The sequence below is a fragment of the Podarcis erhardii genome (assembly GCF_964252035.2).
Source record: "Podarcis erhardii genome assembly, chromosome: 9".
Classification (NCBI taxonomy): Eukaryota; Metazoa; Chordata; class Lepidosauria; order Squamata; family Lacertidae; genus Podarcis; species Podarcis erhardii.
In genome coordinates, this window is record NC_138512.1 from 29,968,829 (window position 1) to 29,990,385 (window position 21,557).

General features: G+C 41.3%; 1 protein-coding gene and 1 long non-coding RNA gene across 34 annotated transcripts in view; one reads left to right on the top strand and one right to left on the bottom strand.

The window, feature by feature from the left end:
• The window catches only part of LOC309349491, a 75,928-nt gene that overhangs the window by 33,908 nt on the left and 20,463 nt on the right, over positions 1 to 21,557 (top strand). The window contains exon 4 of one of the 4 annotated variants that reach the window (XR_014159963.1): positions 7,228 to 7,352. The exons of the other annotated variants lie outside the window; for them this stretch is intronic. This is a non-coding gene — a long non-coding RNA (uncharacterized lncRNA). The remainder of the gene's footprint in view (positions 1 to 7,227; positions 7,353 to 21,557) is intronic. 4 annotated transcript variants of the gene reach the window in all.
• TENM3 (teneurin transmembrane protein 3) overlaps positions 1 to 21,557 on the bottom strand; it is a 1,299,256-nt gene that overhangs the window by 3,776 nt on the left and 1,273,923 nt on the right. For all 30 annotated transcript variants that reach the window (XM_081875189.1, XM_081875187.1, XM_081875177.1 and 27 more), the window contains 5 exons: positions 17,557 to 17,732; positions 16,657 to 16,892; positions 8,307 to 8,603; positions 4,767 to 6,378; positions 1,912 to 2,042 (listed from right to left, as the gene is read on the bottom strand). In XM_081875189.1, coding sequence (XP_081731315.1) covers positions 1,912 to 2,042; positions 4,767 to 6,378; positions 8,307 to 8,603; positions 16,657 to 16,892; positions 17,557 to 17,732 — 2,452 coding nt within the window. The remainder of the gene's footprint in view (positions 1 to 1,911; positions 2,043 to 4,766; positions 6,379 to 8,306; positions 8,604 to 16,656; positions 16,893 to 17,556; positions 17,733 to 21,557) is intronic.

A 21,557-nucleotide genomic window follows, 5' to 3' on the forward strand; every position in this document is an offset into this window, starting at 1 on the left:
AACCAAGTTACATACATAATTGGTTGAAGTGGCACTTGTTAAGTGAGGAGTAGATCACTTAATAATATGTCTCCACTGGCATTCAATAACCAAGGTCCATTTCACTTTGCCCTGTGTGGAGGCGTGTACATATTTAAAAGTACTTAAAAGGCATTAATCTGCTCATTCACCTAGTCGTAACGTAAAGAGAATAATTTCAAAGCTTTCAAAGACCCAATGCCCTGAATGTTGGCCGCACAGAGTGGTACCAAAAGTTGAGTGAATTGAGGGATGAGCAGGCTGTGCCAGGGAACATTTCCCTCTGCCATGGGCAGTGTTCCCTCTTAGGCAATTTTCTGGTGGCTGCACAGCAGTGGTGGGTGGGGCAATGAGAGTGACTCTTTTGTACAGCAGAATACAGTCCAGCCGCATATAAGCCAGAGGTTTCTACACATGCATCTCTCCAGGCAAGTGAGAGGCGTTATTACGGTTCAAAGACATATTCCAGTCAGACAAAACTATAGGAGGAGGACTTAGTGCAGGATCAGTGATGGGTGTGGGCTGAGGAGGGGGCATGACCCGAGGAGGCCTGGATTTGGCACCTGGGCCTGAAGTGCCTGACGCCTAGACTAGGCAGGTGGAAGTGGTGGATGGCTATTGAGCCAGGAAAGGACAGAGCAGAAGGGGAAGAGCCAAGGCTCAGTGGTTGAGCACATGCTCTGCATGCAAATGGTTGTAGTTTCAATCCACAGCATCACCAGGCAGGAGTGGGAGAGGCCCCATCTGAATGTCACTGCCAGTCTGTGTTGCCAGTACTAAGCTAGCTAGGTCAATGGTCTGATTTGGTATAAATGGTCTTATGTTCCCGTGACCTGCAATGCAAGAAAATGGAGGAGGGAAGAAGCTAGAGCTATTTCTTCAATGCACTTGCTCCTCTTGTGTTCAGGGCCTGTGCACAGGAAAAGAAAGTATATGCTGATACAATTTTATGGGTTGTGTGAATATGGTTTCTGCTGTGAGAATACAGCTTGGGAAACTGATGCAGATGGTAGCTTCTTGACCTATATTAGCACGTGAAACCATCCTGATTCTTTAATTAAAAAACCAGAGAAGTTACAAAGATCCTTTAGAACAATTGTCATGAGTGAGCACCTGTTCTAAAGTTTCTCATTCCTCGCCAGTAACTGAAAACTTGATGGCGCATGGCCTTTTGATCTTTGAATCGTTAAGATTTATAATCGCTATTTTCCTAAATACCAGATAGGGCTTTTCTGTTTTACATTCCATTTATTTTTGTCCATCATTTAAACTGGCTACATATTTCTGGACCGCAGGAGATTTTTTATCAAAAAATTTCATAAGCACCTAGAGTTTTTTTGGCTCTATGAAATGTAATGGGTTTTACCTGAGGTAATTTCACATTCAATATTTTATCTTCACATATAAAACATGGTTAATATTAAAGAGAAGTAAAATTGTACTGGTGCTTGGTATGCATAATTTATATCACCTGTTCTTCTGTTTATTTCACAGTCTATTTTTTATTACAGTGTTCACTTTCTGCCTTGAGGCAGGGTGCCGGTATAAATCCAATCTCCAGAGCTTCCACTGGGAAAGTTACAATTCTAAAACAGGGTTTCAAAATACTATTATTTATTGATTAGGTCTATCCTTCTTCCTATTTTAGTTTGCATTATGAAAAGCCAATTAGGATATGTCGAAATTCAGACCTAATCTTTAGCAAATGCACCAAGCAAGAGCAGAATTAGCGTCTAGTCTATGGATATATTGTGAATAAAAAATAGTCTTTACAAAGTGCATTTAAATTTTTTTAATGCCACATAAGCCTTTGAGGATTATAGTGCTCAAACAGCATGGCGTCCTTTATTCAATTTTGACAGCGTTTAATATTCACTTTCTTTTTTTTCTTACCGGTACGTCATCCCACTGCTGACTCTTCACAAGTTCATAGGAGGGCTCTGTTAAGTCAAACTTGGGCACAGGGAATCCTGGGATAGCATTATGCAGGTGGAAGCCAAACGTTACCAGCCAGCTGTTGACATCTAACAAAATAATTGTGGAGAGAGAGGTCATATTTTCAATCCTTGATTATTTCATTTAACTTTACAGAAGTTTACATTGGTTGGCCTGGATTCAGGTTTGAGCCACAATTAAATATATTTTGGGGGGAAACCACAGTATGGTTATATATTAGCTCATCTAAACCTTCTTCTTCTTCTTTGGAAAATGGCAATATAGATGCAGAATCCATTCTTATCCTGAGCCCATGAGAGTCATCTGCAGCTCCTCTTTCAAACTGGAAGCTGCCTGTGTGGCTCCTGCTGCACACACTCTGCAAGCAGCAGCTGGATTTGTTTCCATGGCTTGTGTTGCTGGACTGGGACTGTGGGCCCGACCACACTTTCATTTGTCCCACGATCTCAAGTGATTTCAATCCATGGGTTCGAGAGGGTTCCTCCCCCACTTTCCCTGGGAATACCCACTCCTTACTGCTTCATCAGAGCACACATCAGTCTGCAGAAAACCTGATTGATGTTTGCTCTTATTCAGCACTAAACACTGGATTTTCCCGAGGAAAGCAGTGGTACAAAAAAACCAACAACCTCTCTCAGACCCAGGACTTGGAAATGCTTGAAATCGCGGGACAAACGGAAGTGAGGATGGGTGTGCAGACTCAAAAGAAAAGCAACACCGTTGGCTTTTACAGCGGAAGTGTCAATGGGCAAAGTACCAATTTCCTTCCTTACTCATTCATCTAGCAGGTAATCTGCACTGTCAAAACTCACAGCCACATGCATGCAGCTCGACTGCTGTGTGTGAATACCTGTAGTTCTGGTTTGTTGCCTTTAGATTTCATGGACTTTTACAGTATCTGCAGGTATTATTGTTAGCTGACATGATAAATGATCTAGGGTCTAGAGCCAGAATAACTTATTTCCTCCTCTCAACTTAATCTTCATAAGCAATGCACCCTTTCTAGACAAAATCCCTTTGCTATGAGATGAGGCCAACAACTTTGTAAATATTCAAAGTAGTCAAAATCTCACACCATTATTATTTAAATATGTTACATGGTTGGTTCCTGATGGGTGCAAGATGGAGAAGGTAGTGTTCCATCTCCCCAGCTATTAAAGCACAGAAGATTCTGTCCTGTAAGATTCTGACTTGCTTCAGAACTACACATGACTGGGAACCATGCAAATTCGTGAAAACGTTCCCATACCTGTCCTGCCCCTATTACGGCAAAACAAGCTACTAGGAACAAGACTTTACGATTATTTTGACTGCTGGAGATAAAACCCAGAAAATAACTGTTTTAGAAGGCAGGGAATGAATCTAGTCCTCCTTTTATTCAGCACATAAAGTCAGGAGTTGAAGGATCTGTTTTTATGGGAAGTGCCAAACTAGTACTCTTGCAGTGTAATTGGAATCTGTCTACACCGTAGCTGCAGAGCAGAAGGATAATACAATAATGAGGAAAGAGGCATTCTGCCACCCATTCCTCTTGCACCACATCTTAGTTGTAGATGTACTACTAAGAAGTTAAATTATGCAAACAATACCCACAAGTACTTTTGAAACACTGTTCTTAGGGTGCTGGGAGTGCTAGGATAAGTATTTGAGCTGAATGACCACTGGATCTTCTCATCAAAGTGGGGAAGGGGGAAAAGATATTTGTGGACAACATTTTATACAGTAGTTATCAACATATAATGGGTACAACAAGTAGTTTTAGCTTTGTGAAAGTTGGCAGTAAAAAGCACATGGTAAGCAGGCCTAGGTCCTGCATTAATCTATTTTGTCTGAGAACTCCTAAATTACCAGGAGAGATGACAAAACAGTGGGAAATAAGAAACACTATTTTTCATTTAATATGCAAATGAATACACTGCCACAAACAGCAAGTGGGAGTGATAGCACATTATTTTTCATACTGGTGGCTTTGAAAGATTCCCTTCACAAAGATGATCATCTGAGGTGTTATCATGCAAGTAAGAATCCCTAAAGTTGCCATCTGGCATAATATCACCTATAATATTTAATACATTACTAGTTTATAAATGGTTGCTGTGGGAACTGTCTAGTCAGATATAGAAACATCAAAATTGTGTTTTCCTTCCTGCAATTCCTTTGTTCTGAATCTCTTAAGAGGGCTATAATATTCTGCAAGGACAAAGGACAGGGCCCACTATGAGGAGTGCTGACCATTCCTAACCAAATGCCAGTTAATGATCCCAGGAGATAAGGCCATTGCTTCAGTAATAACGATGGACTTTGACAGATGTATTTTGGAATATATTTTACACAACTCTATTTGCTTTTGTTCTCACTGAAATTGAATGAACTAGAATATGCTTGGCAAAAACTATTTTGCCTTAGTGGCCTATATCCCTCATCATATTCAGCACACACTGCTGTCAGCTAGATAGCGTACAAGCAACTCACAATTTACACACATTTAACTTGTGCACGTTCAGCTTTACGGACTTGGCAATTAAAAAAAAAATTAAGGGGGAGGAAAGGGTGTGAGTATCCAGTGAAAAAACACTCTGGCAATCCCACCTACTACTGAATGCCAAGAGTTTTGACTCTACACGATTTTGACTTCACGTGCTATCCCTGGAACATAACTCCTGTGCAAATTGACTGTCACTGGTAATTAATTCCAAGGTGTTGCGTACAATGCAATTTGCTAACCTGGTAGATTATGAGCAAACAGAAATTCCTGTCAAGTGTAAATCACTAAAAAAAATACCTTTATTTACCTGTTATATAATCTTTAACATCATGTATTCTGCTGGCTGGGTTGTTATTTCGGAACATGTATAGATTAAAAGGAGCTGGATCCTTCCCTATTTTCTTCCAGATTTCAATGTCGGGTGTAGTCCAACGGCCTGCCAGTATGTCATAATCTCTTTGCCCAAAGTGAATCAGTTTGGTCAAAGGGTCATAAAGGCCTCCATGGAATCCAATCACCAACTGGAAGTCAAGATTGGAGTCAAAATAGATCTCGCCGTAAGCTGTGTACTGGATCTGCTTCAACATCAGACCATTGCTGCTAAAAACAGCGAGTGGCGTGCCTGTGTTGTCCGAAGCGATGTAGAACTCATCTCCACTGCTGATCTCCATGGCAAAGAGGTGTCCTTGCAAGTCATAGTAGAGAGAGGTGATTTCAGAACTTGAATGGTTGTATACATGAGTTATCCTTGTAGGATATGTGAGGTCAGCATAAAAAAACTGGAGGTGTTGTCCCAGACTGGTTTTACTGGAAACTCGTCTCCCAAGCCCATCGTAACGGTATATCACTGTCCACCCACTGCCTTTGCTATAAACTCTGGTCAGCAGGCCCTTTGAGCTGTATTCAAATATCTCTGTACCCCTCTGCCGCAGGAATCCATCTTCATCTAAACGGTACTGTACATCACCTAGCCGAGTGATTCTGTCTCTCAAGTCATACCGAAGTGGTGTTAAACGAGCACTATTACTTGGATTGAGCAGGTGGAGATTGCCGTTCAGGTCATAGTTGTATCGCCACATTATTTTTTCGTTCAGGTAAACTGTCTGTAGTTGCCCATCGACATCATATTCATACGCATACTTGGTTGTGTTAGCAAATGGCCCTATTTTAATTTCTCTTTTAGTTACCCGTCCCATGTTATCATACTGAATTGTAATCCAGTACATAAGGGATCTGAATATTTCATACTGAATTTCTTTTATGCGGCCGTGGGCATCAAAGTGTTTTGTGTAAGTCATTACAGCTGTGGAAATTATCTGGTTAATATCATAATATATAACCCCAAATTTTCCAAACTGCTCAACTTTTCCAGAGATGTCATCAAACTGGTAAAGATCAATAGGCAATGGAGTTTCATTGATTACACCTTGCATGCTAGTCACTCTGAAGCTATTGTCATAGCTGTAGTCAAATCGGGCATTTACCATTCCATCTTCACTAAAGCGGAAAATCTGCCTGTCAATCAATGGGCCAATTTGCCTGTACCTAATGGTGCAGATAAACCCATCGCTCTGGAGGTTTACTGTTTTCAGAACTCCTGCTGTCTCATCATAAGTAAAGCTGACTCTTGTGCTATCATAGAGGATTTCAGAGAGCCTGGTCTGCCTTCTGTATTTGAAAAGGACTCTTCGACTTGTACCCAAGAAAGCAGTTTGTAGCAGCTGCCCTTCCTCATTGTAGTCCATGATGACAGAAGCATTGCTTTCAGGGGGGTTGTAGATGTTTCGATAATAGCCAATGGAACGGATAGTCTGCATAGTATGGCGAGCAACACTGGGCATGGTTATTGCAGAAAGCCGATCCAGTAAGTCATATTCAAAAATGTACTGCCGTTGACTATGCAGCAAGAGGACCATAGACTGAAAAGGAAAGGAAAAGGAAGTTTAATCCAATGCCAAAACCACTGTATGATAACAGCACTTTGTTTGAGTAAATCATCATCTTCTAAATTGAGTTATCCTTGACCTTACATATTGGTAATTATTCTCTGCCTAATTCATTTGGATACTTAATTGTAAGGGGTTTGGTAATTAGTAGCTCCAGACTCTTAATGTGCTACTTGTTGTGACTGAGCCATTCTTTTATCAGGCACTCACAGCCAAACAGCAGATTGTCAATGGATTTGGATAAGTCACGTTTAATACTGGCAAAAGTGAAACTGTCTTAAAGCCAATAACTCAGGAAGGGAACAACATATGGAAGAGACAATTTCACTCCTGTAATTAGAGATAATTTAGCAAGAAGTTTACTAGCCTGAAGATCCCTGAACCTCCTCTTCCACATCTATTTGTCAGATGGGCAAAGCAATTTATTCATTATTTACATCAAACTTTGTAGAGTCAATCAGCCACCAAATGACTTTTTTTTTGTAAAGCTTCAGTGGTGTTGCTTATTTACATTATTCACATGAAGATGTATGAAACAGTCATAATATATCCCTGGCTTTTCTTATCTAAGGCAAAGCCTGCTCTGGCCCCCTGAAAGTGATGTCACCTTAAAAGATAATAGAAGGCAACACAATTGGATGCTTTCATTACGTCTTGATTGATTCCATAAGACTGAACATATGAAGCCCTCAATTTTAAGACATAACATATTTAGAAGCACTTACATTATGCTCTGCTCAGTACTGTGCTATGCTAGGAAAGCGTGGGATTGAGTTTCCAGTGCACATATAAAGGAGTACATTATCCCTTCTTTTGGCACAGGAAATTGCACTCTCTGCCAGGCGGCAGAAGTTACTGTAACTGCTGCACCAATGCTGGGGAAATGCCCTTATACAGCAGACACAGCCGCAGCACATGTGTGAGAATTCGGATTTAAAGAAAATGTGGTACAGTTTATCTTGCATGTAAAACTTACAGTTCATCTGTAAAACTTACAGTGTGGATGCAATCAGGCTGCCAGTGACATTTGGCGGAGCTAAGGCAGGTAGTGACTAGAGGTAAAAGTCTTTTCCGCAATGGTGACCTGGCTTTGGAGCTCTCAGTAGAGCTTTGCTTGGCACAAAGTCTACTGTCCTTTTGGTACCAGGTGAAGACCTTTATGTTCTCCACACCTTTTTGATTTCCTTTTGCAAATTGGATTTTATCTTGTTACTCTGCTGCTGTGTCTTTTTTTCCTTACTGTTGCAAATTTTAAATTGGGTTGTAACCAATAGCTGTTCTTTTGCTGATAGAAAGCTCTTTCATTCAGAATAGCTTCCTGTCAGCAGAACAGGAACTAGGGTGGTCTCTAGTGATTCTCCTTCCCCTTGGAAGCCCCTGCAGCACCTGCCATGCTGTTCCTTCAAACCATCCGGAGTTGATTTTGGAGGGGGCTGCAGAAGGGTAGGAGAATAGCTGAAAACACCAAATGCATACAAGCAATAGTTTTTATCTTTGGTGGAAGCTGCTTTTCAAAATTAAAAATGGAATAGGAAATACCTAAATAATAAGTAGATAAAATTTGGCATGATTCTGAGAAAAACAACTGTAATTAAACTTTTTTCAGGTCACTGGGATGCAATCACTCAAGTAATCTTTAATTCTGATCTATTTCGACGGCATCATTAACTTTCACTGGATTGCACCAATTGGCAGCAAACCAACAAATGTAAGAAGTGCACCTTATTTTAGGAACTGTATAGATCCATATGCTTATTCTTCAGGTATGGATATTTGTAGCTCCACAGTCTAAAACTAAAAACCTTGTACATCAGTGTATGGCTTGTGACCATTTTCTGCAGCAATAGCTCACTAATTTAACTGCAAGACACACACATTCCTACGATAGGATAGCACTTTACCTTTTCAAGATATGTGTAACTCCATGTTTTGCCATCAGCAAATACTCTAGATACAATTCTTCCCTGTCCATCATAATCTACTTTTTCACTAGTAGTTCCTCGCTGGATACTGCCAATTTGACCTGTAGATGAATAGGTAACATTGACAGCCATAAGCTTGCTGCTTGGGAGCCAGAGAGTTGGGTGTCCTGATGTGTCATAGGCAATCCTCAACAGAAATTTACGATGGTCATCGTAGATCTTCTCTGTCTTTGAGGTCCGATCAAAGTCAACAGAAAGGAGGTTCCTACCATTAACCTTTTATGAAACAAACAAGATGACAAAATAAATCATGTTGTTTCACCACAGGCTGTTTTACTTCCTCATAGCAACAGCTATTTGAACATCATTATTTAAACACCCTTTGCAATGACTGATTTCCTTTGTCAGTAAATTAATTTAGAAACTTCTTGGTATAAGTACCAGTCATTAGATTAACTGCCATTTAAAAAGGTTTCATTAAATAAAGATGTATTGGCATTTATTCAAACCTTTTCAGTTAATTCCCATGGAATTTAGTTAAATGTTAATATAATAAACAATACATACATTGATATACTTTATAATAGTTAGATTTATGAGGGATATTAGGAGAGATACAGTGTAGAATTAATACAGAAAAAGAAAACAAAGGCCAACTCATATACTGATGAACTATAATTATATTTCAATCTAATTGTTAGGGCTACACAATATTATTTTACATGGCCCCAAAATTATTTTATATTAAAGCGTCTCTAGTGTTAATAATTATTACATAAATCATGATTTATGTACACAGGATTGTACATATTACACGATTGCCCCCCATATATAAGTCCTGAAAGAATTATTTTTGGTGGGCTGACGGAACTGCATTGCTTGCAATCAAAAAGACTCAAACCATATATGAACCTGCCATTAGAACAAGGCTAGTTAGTGGCATTCTTAAACAACAGTCTCCATAAAAAAAACCCCCATACAACTGTTTATTAATGATTAGTAAATTCTGTTATATCAATAATGTTTACTTAATAATATGTTTAGGATAAAGGAGCCCAGAAACTGACAGCATTATATCCACTGAACTTCTGTTAGTGGGCCACTGACCCTCTCTCAAAAGCTCCACATATTAAAGAGAAATGACAGTGAAAACTTATGCTTTAACTATAAACAAAAAATGTGCTACAAGGCTACCACTACAAGGTGTGGCAATAGCTACTAAGGGGATTAGGTTGTGGGCTGAATAAACATGTTACTACCAAGTGTAAGTGTGTGTGTTAGTAAGATTACAGGGCTGGGGGAGGTGAGGCTGAAGCCCTCGTTCTCCAGCTGCAATTTTCATGAAATTCACTTCCCCCTGCCTGACAATCAGCACTGGGCCAAAAGCTCCCATTGATGTCAATGGAATCTTCCCTGCCCTCATGCTAATTGCCAGCAGATATTCTAGAACAGATCAGATTTATTTATTTGCATATCTAGTCATCAGACCATCACAAAATATTATAAAAGCAACTATCAATAAATATTAACTCAGACGCTGAATTTCACTGACGGATAACAAATGCCCCTTTAATAATATTGCCACTCTTTCAAGAAATGTTACATCAAAATGACATGACATGACTTTATTCAAAATTATTTAAAAGATAAATAAAAGTATAAAACATAATTTAGCTTCTGAATCTCCCTGAAGAACTCTCTCTCAAGAACTGCACATTTGCATCAAAATGTGCAGTCTTCACAGTTACTATTATTATTTATTCAATTTATATCCACACTTCCTCCCAAAGGAGTCCTGGGTGGCAGGTTGTATATTTATGTTGTCAACCCGGTAGATAAATTAAAGACGGATGGTCAAACCTCTCTGCATCTCTCCCTAAAATTTGTCCCAGTTTTTGTCTACTCAACGTATTATAAAAGGGACAATCTGTAATAATATGTACAAGGTCTTCAACCTTTAGACCACAAGGGCAGGTCCATTCAGAATGCAGTATGGAGCATTTCTGAATCTCCCTTCTAAGACAGCCGAGGGCAACAGATTTAACTACATGTTTGCGAAGTATGTCTCAGTTTTTGCAAATCCTTAAAATAATATGGTAGCAGGAAAACGAGAAGCTACCTTATACTGAATCAGACAATTGGTCCATCTAGCTCAGTATTATCTATGCAGACTGGCACCTTTCTCAGCCCTACCTGGGACCTTCTGCACACAATCACTGAAGTATCATCCCTCGCCATGGGATTTCACAAATATTGTGGCTGGGAATGGAAGGCTTAAACTGCCCCTCCTTATGTACTGCAATCTTGACAATACCCACAACACCTGGTATTTTTTTTAATTAAAAAAAACCTTCTTAATCACATAATCATCATCACTGGCAATTAGGCCTACGGTCATGGAGGAGAAATCTGTCAGATGCTACCAGTCCTGATGGCTATATGGTACTGCCAGGTTTAGGAGGCATATACTTCTGAATGCCCGCTGTGGAAGAATAGCAGCAGGAGAGGCTCTTGTGCTCATGTCCTGCTTATGGGCTTTCCATAGGTATCTGGTTGGCCCTGTGGAAGTCAAGATGCTGGGCTGGAGAAGCCCTTTGGTCTGATCCAGCAAGGCTCTTACGTTTCAGTAAAGAAAGTTATATGAAGGTCAATTGGGAACTATGCAGAGAAGAGGCATTCATATAACTTCCTTTCATGAAAGGGTAGAAGATGGCTCTTGCATGCTTTTTGTTTTACTCTTTCATAATTTTTATTTTTTTATCCTTGCTTAGATATTTTACCTCCTGTTTGAGCTGGGGGTTCTTCCCTCGAACTTGGCTCTAAATGGGGCTCGCTAGAAGAGCATCTGCTCTCATGCTATGTTAAGTTTCCTAATACCCCGGCAATAATAGGTGGCGATTTTAACGCCCGCACAGCAGCAAACTGGGACTCGCTGACCAAAGCCAAATGGTGGGTTACTCCAAACCTTGATAATTATGATCTGGAACATATCATGAGGAGAACTTCTAAAGACCACAGAGCAAATGAGGCTGGAGTACTCCTCTATCAAATGGCCATCCGTTTAAATCTGGTCCCCTTAAATGGCACATGTCTCCCTGACATTCCTGGGGATTTTACCCACCTGAGCGTTAAATCAAACAGCGTCCTCGATTACCTGTTGGTCTCCAGGGATCTACTTAAGTGCATTTCCACCTTTAAGATCGAGAATATACAATCTAGTGATCATCTTCCCCTTGTAGCCAAGCTCTCCCTGAACTGGCAGTCGGAGGCTCATAGACATGCGACCCAGATGGAAACCAACGAATCTCTCCAAGTAAGAGGAATCAAATGGTCGGAGACCCAGGCTCAACGGTACCAGGAATTCTTTCAAAAAGTAATCCTCGGGCCCCATCCCAACATAGGCTCTGCCTCAGACGAGCATAGCATAGTGCTGAAATGCTTCCACCATCATACGACTGATCTTACGTCCTTCTTCAGGTTACCACCCAAAATATTAAATCGAAATGAATATACTTACGGTGCCCCCTGGTATAATTCCCAGTGTAAACAAGCAAGACAGCGCCTCCGTGCTATATATAATGTATATAAGACCTCCGGTGCATCTACTCTGCCAGCTAGTTATGCACAAGCCAAGCTAGTTTACAAACGCACGCAGAAAATTGCCAAACGTGAGTGGCAACACAATCGCTGGCAGGCTTTGATTATTGCTTCAAAATCACACAGATCCAGGGATTTCTGGTCTTTGATCAACAGAAGGGTGAGGAAATACCCAAGGGCAGTCATCCCTGCACCGACATGGGAATTGTTCCTGAAGAAATGCTTCTCACAGGCAGATGCTCCCTCCGACCACCTGACGCATCTGTTTACCCACCTACCTATTTGGCCTTCCACCGATCCTGACGAAATAGCCAAGCTAATAGCTCAGCTGAAACCGGGTAAAGCCCCAGGGCCCGATCTGATCCCTGCTGAAGCCATTAAACTACACCCAAAATGGTGGGCTGGCATCTTGGCCAAAACCTTCGATGCAATCAACGCTTCTGGCCTCATCCCCAAAATGTGGAAGGAGGCCATTATAGTACCAATTCATAAAAAAGGTTCTCCAATGGAGCCGGAAAACTACCGTAACATCAGCCTCCTTTCGATCATTGGGAAAATTTATGCCAGCTTTTTGCTGACTAAACTACTGCGATGGGTAGATGAGACTAATCAGATTGGCCACGAACAAGCAGGGTTCAGAATTAAACGCTCTACAACCGATCATGCGATAGTTCTTTACCATCTGGCACGAAAGTACTCCTCTCCCCCCCGGGGCTACCTCTGTGCTGCCTTCTTAGACCTAAAGGCAGCCTTTGACAGCGTTCCTAGAAACATTCTATGGGAGAAACTTGCGAAACAGGGCATTGATAGAAGACTCCTATGGCTTATAAGTCAGCTCCATGAAGGCACCCTTGCTAGAGTGAGACTTACTCCTGCGGGCGACCTCACAAATTCGATACCAATAAACAAGGGAGTGCGCCAAGGATGTATATTGGCTCCCTGTCTATTCAACCTATTCATCAGCGACATGCGAGCATCCCTAGTTAAATCATCTCCAAGTACACACGCGCCTAGACTTGCGGACTACCGCTGCCCACTCCTTTTATATGCGGACGACGCGGTAATTCTATCTTATACACGTGTTGGACTAACCAGAGCTTTGAAGATCTTTGCCACGTATTGTCAACTCAACCAATTAACCATCAACCATGCTAAATCCAAGATTCTGATTTTCTCCAGAAGCCGGAGATTATACGAATGGAAGCTTGGTGGAGCAAAAATAGAGCAAGTCCTAAAATTTCAATACCTAGGAGTTATTTTCCAACACAATTTGGGGTGGAAAGCTCAAATTCAACACCTACTTAACAAGGCCAAAACTCTGTCATATGCGCTCCTCCGATTCTTTTTTTCGGATGGAGCTTTGCATGTTCCCTCGGCCCTAAAGGTGTTCAAGGCAAAAGTGGTTGCCGCGCTTGCTTATGCTGCCCCGCTTTGGGCCGTGATGACAGATCTTGCTCCTCTTGAGACACTGCAAAATCAATTCCTGCGTCGGCTCCTAATGCTCCCCCTGTGCGTAAGCAACGCAGCCATGCGACTAGAACTGAAGATCGCATCCTTAGAAACTTGCCTGTGGAAGCAAGTCTTCAATTATTGGTTATCATTGTGGCATAGATTACCAAACCACTACCTTGTCCAATGCTTATGGCGAGATGAATTCTCTAGCCTTTGGTCTAGTAGAATTCATGCCAAACTCCTGAGTTATGGAATCTCTCCTTCAGATTCCCTAAAACTAGACCAAATTACCGCTCAAAGACTGATCCGCCAAAGACTGGATGACATCGATCTACAGCGAAATTATATGCTGGGGGGAGGTGTTTGTTCGCCCCAGAACATTGGTATCACTTTAACTTACTGCGTTCCATCATACCTCTCCTCCCTTTCGACTGTTGCCCATAGACTGGCCTTCACCAAAGCGAGGTTCAACGTTTTTCCCTCCAACGTCCTGAGACATAGATTCTCAAAGGGCCAAGCCCCCGCCACGTGCGAATGTGATAAGGAGACGCCGGAGTCGCTCCAGCACATCATGTTCACTTGCCCCCTGTTCAATGTGCCACGGGCAAATTTGTTGGGATCAATCATACAGAAACTAGAGGGTACCCCACCAAAATTCCACCTTGCCCAAATCTTGCAGGATAAGGATACTCATACGACCCTGAATGTGGCAAGGTTCCTGGTCGCTGTCCTTACCCAAAAGCGACGCCAAGGAGGACTACAAGCTAACTAAGGCGTAGTATGCCATTCTATTTTATAGTATTTTATTGTTATGGTGGTGTTTTAGCGGCTGGTTTTTTTTTTTTTTTTTCCCACCACGTGCACAAGCTGTTATTTATGTGTTGTTTTTACCTGTATGGGCCTATGGCCGTAATAAATATTGTTTGTTTGTTTGAGCTTTGCTTGGTCTCTCCCCCCCCCCAAAAAAAAACCCCTGTGAAAATGAAGCCCTTTATAGAGCACTGAGAAAACAGGAATATAATTCTCTTTTGAGAAATGGATTAGTGATGTTTCTGTTTCATCAATTTGGGGATTTATCAGAAGACTTTACTATCTTTAAGCCAGGAGATTTACATTGTTAGATAGCCAGAAGCCTTTGGCAGAAATAATCCATAAATAAAGTATTATCCCATTTCTGAATTGGTTATATTGAGCAACAGAAAACTATCAAAGGGCTCAAAGTTTTCCAGCTATTCAAGGTGCTTTAAAACAGGGAAGACACTTTTGACAAGGATGGTAGGTTTCCATCCTCTTGGTCGTTGAGTGCCAACAGGTAATTTCAATCCTACGCTTAACTCTCCTTACTGGCCCTTCTCTTCCATAATCCTTTGGTTAAAGTTACAGATAGGTAGCCGTGTTGGTCTGCCATAGTCAAAACAAAATTTAAAAATTCCTTCTAGTAGCACCTTAAAGACCAACTAAGTTAGTTCTTGGTATGAGCTTTCGTGTGAATGCACACGTATCTGAAGAAGTGTGCATGCACACGAAAGCTCATACCAAGAACTAACTTAGTTGGTCTTTAAGGTGCTACTGGAAGGAATTTTTTTATTTCCTTTGGTTAAAGTACTTGAAAGAAGAGCAGAGAATAATGAAACAGAGCCCTGCAATTAGTCTTGTTTAGAGCAGTGGTCTGTTGTTTTTAAAACCATCCTGCTTCCTTAAAAAAAGGGTTTTACACATTTTCATAGTTCTTGGGTAGCCTAGAAATGTATGTTTCTGTAGTCATATATGATGGTTGTACTTGATGAAGCAGTACTACATACAACACTGCTTCAGAAGTTAAGTGCTATAGGCTACTTTCTAGCCTTTTCTTCTAAAACTAGGCATCACAGCACTATTTTTTTAAAGAAAGCCAAGTCAAATGTAAAATATCTGTGCAATTCTGCAGTGTTGAAACAATTAAAGATATTGCTATGTGGAGAAGAGAATACGATAGTGTTTCCGGTATAATAGTGATTACTCATCAGCAAAGCTAACTGAAGACACAAAGTTCCATGGACAAGTTTTTGAAATATATTAACACAAACAATCAAAAGGCCTTGTGGCATCTTCAAGACTAACAAATGCATTCTGATATAAGCTTTCATTGACTTTCATGTCAGATGCTAGACTTGAGTCCACAAAAGCTTATGCCATAATAAATGCATTAGTTTTTAAGATGCCACAAGACTCCTGTTTTTACTGCACTCAAAGAAATGCATACGGCAGAGAGTTAACTCTTTACTGTCAAAGAAAACACAGTCGCTTTGACAGCTCTGGGTACCTAAGTACACCCATCTAGCATCTAGACAGGTATTCCCAGGTATGCACTGAAACATACCTTCATGGAGCAGTTTCAGCAACTGGGTGTTAGGATTTCACCCCTCCCTATGCTGCAGATATAGGATTGTTGGATCACATGTCTGTATGTAATGCATTTCAGCTGCTGATTGTTAGAGCTATATAAGCGGGAAGGGAGATACGCTGTTTGCTCCCTTCCTCCCACTGTTCTCCCACAGCGATGTTTTGTTTCAGCGTTCTCTCCGAGGAAGAGAGAGAAAGAGGAGCCATGTTTACTTTGTACTGTTAAGGATTAGATGTTACACCTCAAGGCTAACACTTCTATTTTGGACTCTGCTAGTCGTATGCTCATGACCCAGGAGGATTTGGGGCACAACAGCGTGACGGGAGACTGGAGTAAAGAATTCCGGGTGACGCTGCATTGGAGAAAGGCACAAGGCCTCGGCGTTATCTCCCAACGCTGGGGATCACTCCCCTGACAGGCTGTGCGCACATAGCCAGAAAAAACGCCTGTGCGGAAGCTGCTTCTATTCTTCCCGCCTTACTTCTCTCTTGGTTCTGGGAGATAGTGGTGCAGGGAAAGTTAGAGAAGCACCTGGCCCTTCACTTGCCTGGCCTGCCTCTTCTGCATCTTCCTCCAGCTCTGAAGCTTCCCCTCCCTCTGATTTTTGCCTCCTGGCCCCACAGACCACTGCCCCCCCTCTTGAGTCAGATTCAAGCCCCCCCCCCCCGGGTACACACTTGTCAGCATCCTACCAGCCCCTGACAGAGGGTATTCCACCTCAAAATGTTCTCACCTCAAAAATTTGTCCCCAAATTATAACCACCAATGGCCCTTTCCTTTTATCTGAACTGTTATCTGAAAACAAAGGAGAGCATGCACATTTCAAGCACTGCAAGTTTGTAGCATATCCTCCACAGTACCATCTTAAATTAAAAATGCACTAGAGGTATTACTCACTCTGAGCTTTCGGCCAAACACATTGACTTTGCCTTGGGCTTGTTCTTTTCGGAACCTCCACTCCACCAAATTCTGTCCATTTTCTCCAGGGAGAGTCATATTTCTTTTTGCTACAGTTGGATTGGCTGTGCCAGCTAAAACGTGTGGTTCTGTCTGGTAGTGTGTATCCAGGCCACTGGCATAGATAATTCTGAGAGACCCATCATAGCCAATCTGGTAGCTGTTTCTTAACTGATCTGAAATGGAACAAAAGTATAGCATACTTCCAGAGCTGTGACTTCTCATTTAAAGGGAGCCATAATGGAGAACAAACCACAGCTTCTTGTAGATTTTTCTACCCTGTTAAAATTTATTCTAATTCTTCAGTTTGTATACAACCTCTTAACTTCACTATTTGACAGATGTATCTGCTTGATTCACATTACTATGGATATTGCAAAAAGCACAGTTGTCTTCCCCCGCATTCAGTTCTGTAGAGGAATTTCTGTATGCATAGGAGCTTCATATAATTTGTTTATAAATTATATAAACAACCACAATTCAATAGCATAACTTCAGTTTCAACAACAGCTAATGAGCAGTAGCTTCAAATTAACCAGCATTTAAAAACAATTTCCAACCCAACATAAAAATAGGTAACAGAATAATTTTAATGCTTCATTTGCTGTTAGCTTCAGATACAAATAATAATATTTGGGCCAGTTATATAACAAAGGTTAAGCACACATCCCAAATATAGCCAACCCATCTTTCAAACTGTATGCTTAAGAATGAGATGTAATATTTCACCTTGCAGATCTCCAATGCTAATCCTTAACTATAATATCCTGACCATAACTGGCTTTGTTTCATTTTCTTCCTCTGAGAAAAAGGGGCTTTTGTTAAATCCTGTTACTGTACCTTGTACCATTGTATAGAAAGAATCAATTGATGATAGGTTTGAAGTAATGCTGACATCTTCCTCTCTGCTAGAAGATTCAATGTCGACTGTAATGGCCTTTTCCATCTCCCCATGCAGGTTGGTGACCACTCCAGTTGGAAATGTGACATTGGTTAATCGCCCCTCACTGTCGTAGCTAAAGCAGAAAAAGCAGAAAATGAAATGATAAGAAACAAGAACAAATTGTTTTTCTTCACATATTAAAACTAACAGAAAATATCAGATGGTAATATTGCTAAGGAATCCTTGGTTTTTGTGCTTGAGTTATGCACAATGAAGACTTCAAACAGGCTTTGAAGTTACTGAAAGCCTGTTTAACATACAGGAGCCTCAGTGGAAGAGAAAACAGATGGATCTCCAGTTCTGCATATTATTCTTTGAAGTGTGACCAAATCCTGCTGCACATCTAATTTGCTGTTTCAAAGGGAACATGTTTGGTGGGGATAAATTGCTTCACATTCCGAACTCGCTTCCCATAATCAGGCTAGATTTAGTTCACTCTTATGCGAATGTTATCTCAGGGGCTCTTGAGATTTTTTAGCACGGGCCTTATCTGTGAAGAGAGCAGACCTCCTCCACTTATGCTCTTCACTGCATCACATTCTCTGTATTACAAGGATAAGCTGTATTGGGAAACAATTATTCTCTGCTGCTACCTGACATGCTTGGAGCAGAAAATCAAATGGAGCAAGCTGAAAACTACCCTTCTGACTGATATTTTCCCCTTCCAACCCTCCTTTTTTGCCCCCCACCCTCTGTAATAGTCAGTCAGCATTCTATGGTCACTGAACATGCTCAGTAATTATTTCACTGTTCTTAGCTTCCTCACTTGCACACGCCCTTTTCTTTTACTTTCACCAACTCCCAAAGCTTTCTGATGCCTTCCTCTTGGACATGAGCAGTACTATTTTGGCTGCCTGTACTTGTGAAATAGAAGGAGCAAGTGATTACCTTGCAACAATATTTATTTATTTAAAAGATTCCTCAGCTGCTCTGCATTGCAAATGTACCGGTATTTCCAGAACAGGGTGAAATTAAAACATTTCCAGGTGCATTATACAATTACAATCAGCCAGCTGAAATAGCCATCAGTAACGGCACTGAACTCTACCAAAAGCCTGGACAAATAACCCCTTCTTCAGCTAGCATTAATGACTTTAAAGAGTTGGCACCAGCCACATCTCGGTGATGAGGGAATTCTAAAGCTGGGGTGCCACAATGCTTTGGGGTGGAGTGTTTCTGTTCAGGATTCCAGCGGCAGTCAGCTTTTCCTATCCAAATAGTAAGCTCAGTCTTCCTTGGGCTGTGGTGGGTGGAATGCCCAATCTAATCTACATGAAAATTTTGGATTTTTCCATTGGTTTCTAGGTGTAGCTCTCACTTCTGTTCCTGGAGAGCTTGTAAACTTCTCAGTGTAAGCTTCCAAAGAGCATATACAGACAATGCAATAGTTCACTTTCTATATCTTTTCAAGATGCTCCATTCTATTCTTCCTTCACAACAGCCAGTCAGCATTCTGTAGGCACTTAGCCATCACTGGGATGTTTGGGGAGAGGGTGTTCACCTAGCCCCCAAATATTTTTCTGGTATTTTTGTAAACCTCAGGTTTTCCCTGAGTACTCTTGAATGTGTGTTTTGGCAGTGTAACTACAAGCACTTGAATACCTGAGATCAGTATAAATATAGATGATACAATGTTGTAGTGCCAGACATATTTCTTCTGTTTGCAACTGCATAGATCTGTTCAATATATAGTTATACATAATAGTGTCAAACAATATTTCTAACTGGCCTTGGCTTAGATGATGGAGACCAAATTCACTACAGAACAGGGCTTCTGTCCCTTTAAAAGCCCTGAAGGTGGGCAACTTTCAGTGGTTGTGTGATTCAAATCATTGAAAATTTCTTGGGAAAGCAGCAGCTATGTAATGTCTGTTTGCAGAGCTTTATCAACTCCCTGGTCTTAAAACAGAATATTAACAACATTGTTAACACAATAATGGGGCTCTTATATATGTAGTTAGATTTAAAAATAAAATAAGGAATTTCAAAAATGTGGGCATACTTGAGAGATGGCTGTATTCTCCCTCTCTGTAGGGTAATGGACACTTAAGTACCATGTTCCCTTACTCTAATCATCTTCTTCCCTACATTTGCAGTTGGTTGCAGGACCTACAGCAGATACACACTTTAAAGTACTTTAAAGCTCCCATAGTGATCATGTGATCATCACTTGGAGTGTTCAGTGTGCTCATTCAAGTGCACATCTCACCTGCAAGTCTCGCAGGGTCTATGCTCATCTTCTGTACGATTCCAAATTCAACTTACAAGGTTAGACTGGTAGCTCATCTGCAGATGATTGGGGTTTGCGGCATAAAACCCAGTCCAGCTTTTACATTCCCATTTTTACTCATGGCCACTTCCTATATTTCTAGTTTAGCCTTAAATTCTACAACTAGTCTCAGGTTCTTGCCAGCATTGGGACATTCACTGCACACCCACAGACACACTGCATTCCTTTCTGCAGCTCTCACACCAGTTTCCAACCCTTGAGATTACAGGTATTATCCTGCCTTGTAACAAACAGTTAACCAAATGAGAGGATCCTCGTATTTCTTTTTGAGTATGAGACGGCTTTTCTTTAGAACCCAATATGGGTAGCAGCAATCCACAGAAACTAGGTAAGATTTTCTCAACAAGTCAAAGAGAGTGAAAAACAAAGATGACACTTCTTTCATATTTAAAACGTGAAATCTCAGAACAGACTCTGTTATGAAGTTGCTCTTGTAGAAACTAACAATTTCTATTTTTCTTGAGCCAATGGAAGGGTGTCATGTGACAATTCCTTTGTAACTTCCAGGGATTCAGTGTTAACAGCATCGACTCCCAACTTTTCAAGGTCTTACTAAGTCATTCTGAAGCTAGTACTGACCACTGTCAGTGAAGGAGTGGAGACCAGAGGTCCACTTTGGAGAGCCAGACTGAAGCCATTTTATAAGGAGCAAGCTAAAAGCTAAAAGCTATCTCTCTTCTGTTTGCAAAAGCATTCTTTGCAAATGCAGCAAATGTGGTCTGAGCACTTCACACCTGCTCTAGCTGCTGACCCAATTCCAGTAAACAGACCGAGAATAGAGCGAACAACAGGAAGATGTAGCCCACCACAAATGAGCAACAGGAGAAGGTAGCTCGCCACAAGTCTAACAGATGGTCAATGCGGCTTTACTAGGAAGGGTATGTAGGTCAAGAGGTTTATAAGCTTACAGCACCACCTTGCGGATAATGCAGCCTGGAACCGAAGGGCCACCATCAATTCTTTAATTGGTTGAGTTTCAATTAATATGCATAAAGGGGAATGTTTGAGGGCTGGGTCAAGGGCTGAACTGTGCTTTTGCCAAAAGGTATAAAAGTTGTCTGCCCCTGGTGTTCGTGGGCATTCTCTCATTTTTCCTGAATGTACCCACTTTGCTTTGCTTGTCTGACAAATAAACCAAAGTCAATAAAAATATTGCTGCCTGGATTTTTCCATTCTGGTCTAGATTCTGAATTTACAGAATCTGAAGTCTCTAACATTTCTGGTGCCACAGGTGACTCGGATCAAGGACCTTAAGTCCTCAAAAAGACCAGAAGGCAGCTCCCTTGTCCTTTTCTAGGCAGGGCGCAGGGGAAGAGCCAATAGGCCGCTTACTCCTGGCGCCACCGAGGTTTTTCTTCGGAGGAGGGCGAAGCCAATTTGACCCTTCTGCTGGATCCTGTGAGAGGAGACAACGGATTGAAGGACCGAGGTTGGGAGAACAGGGCAGAGACCAGCCGGCTGGGGTGAGTACATGGGCAAAGGGCCCTGAGGACATAGGAAACCTCCTTGGCTAAGGAGAAGGGACAGACTGATCACCTGTCCAGCGTGCTTGGTGGCAGTAAGGGTAGAGTTGGCCCCTGAAAACCACCCACGCTTAAGGATTTAAAG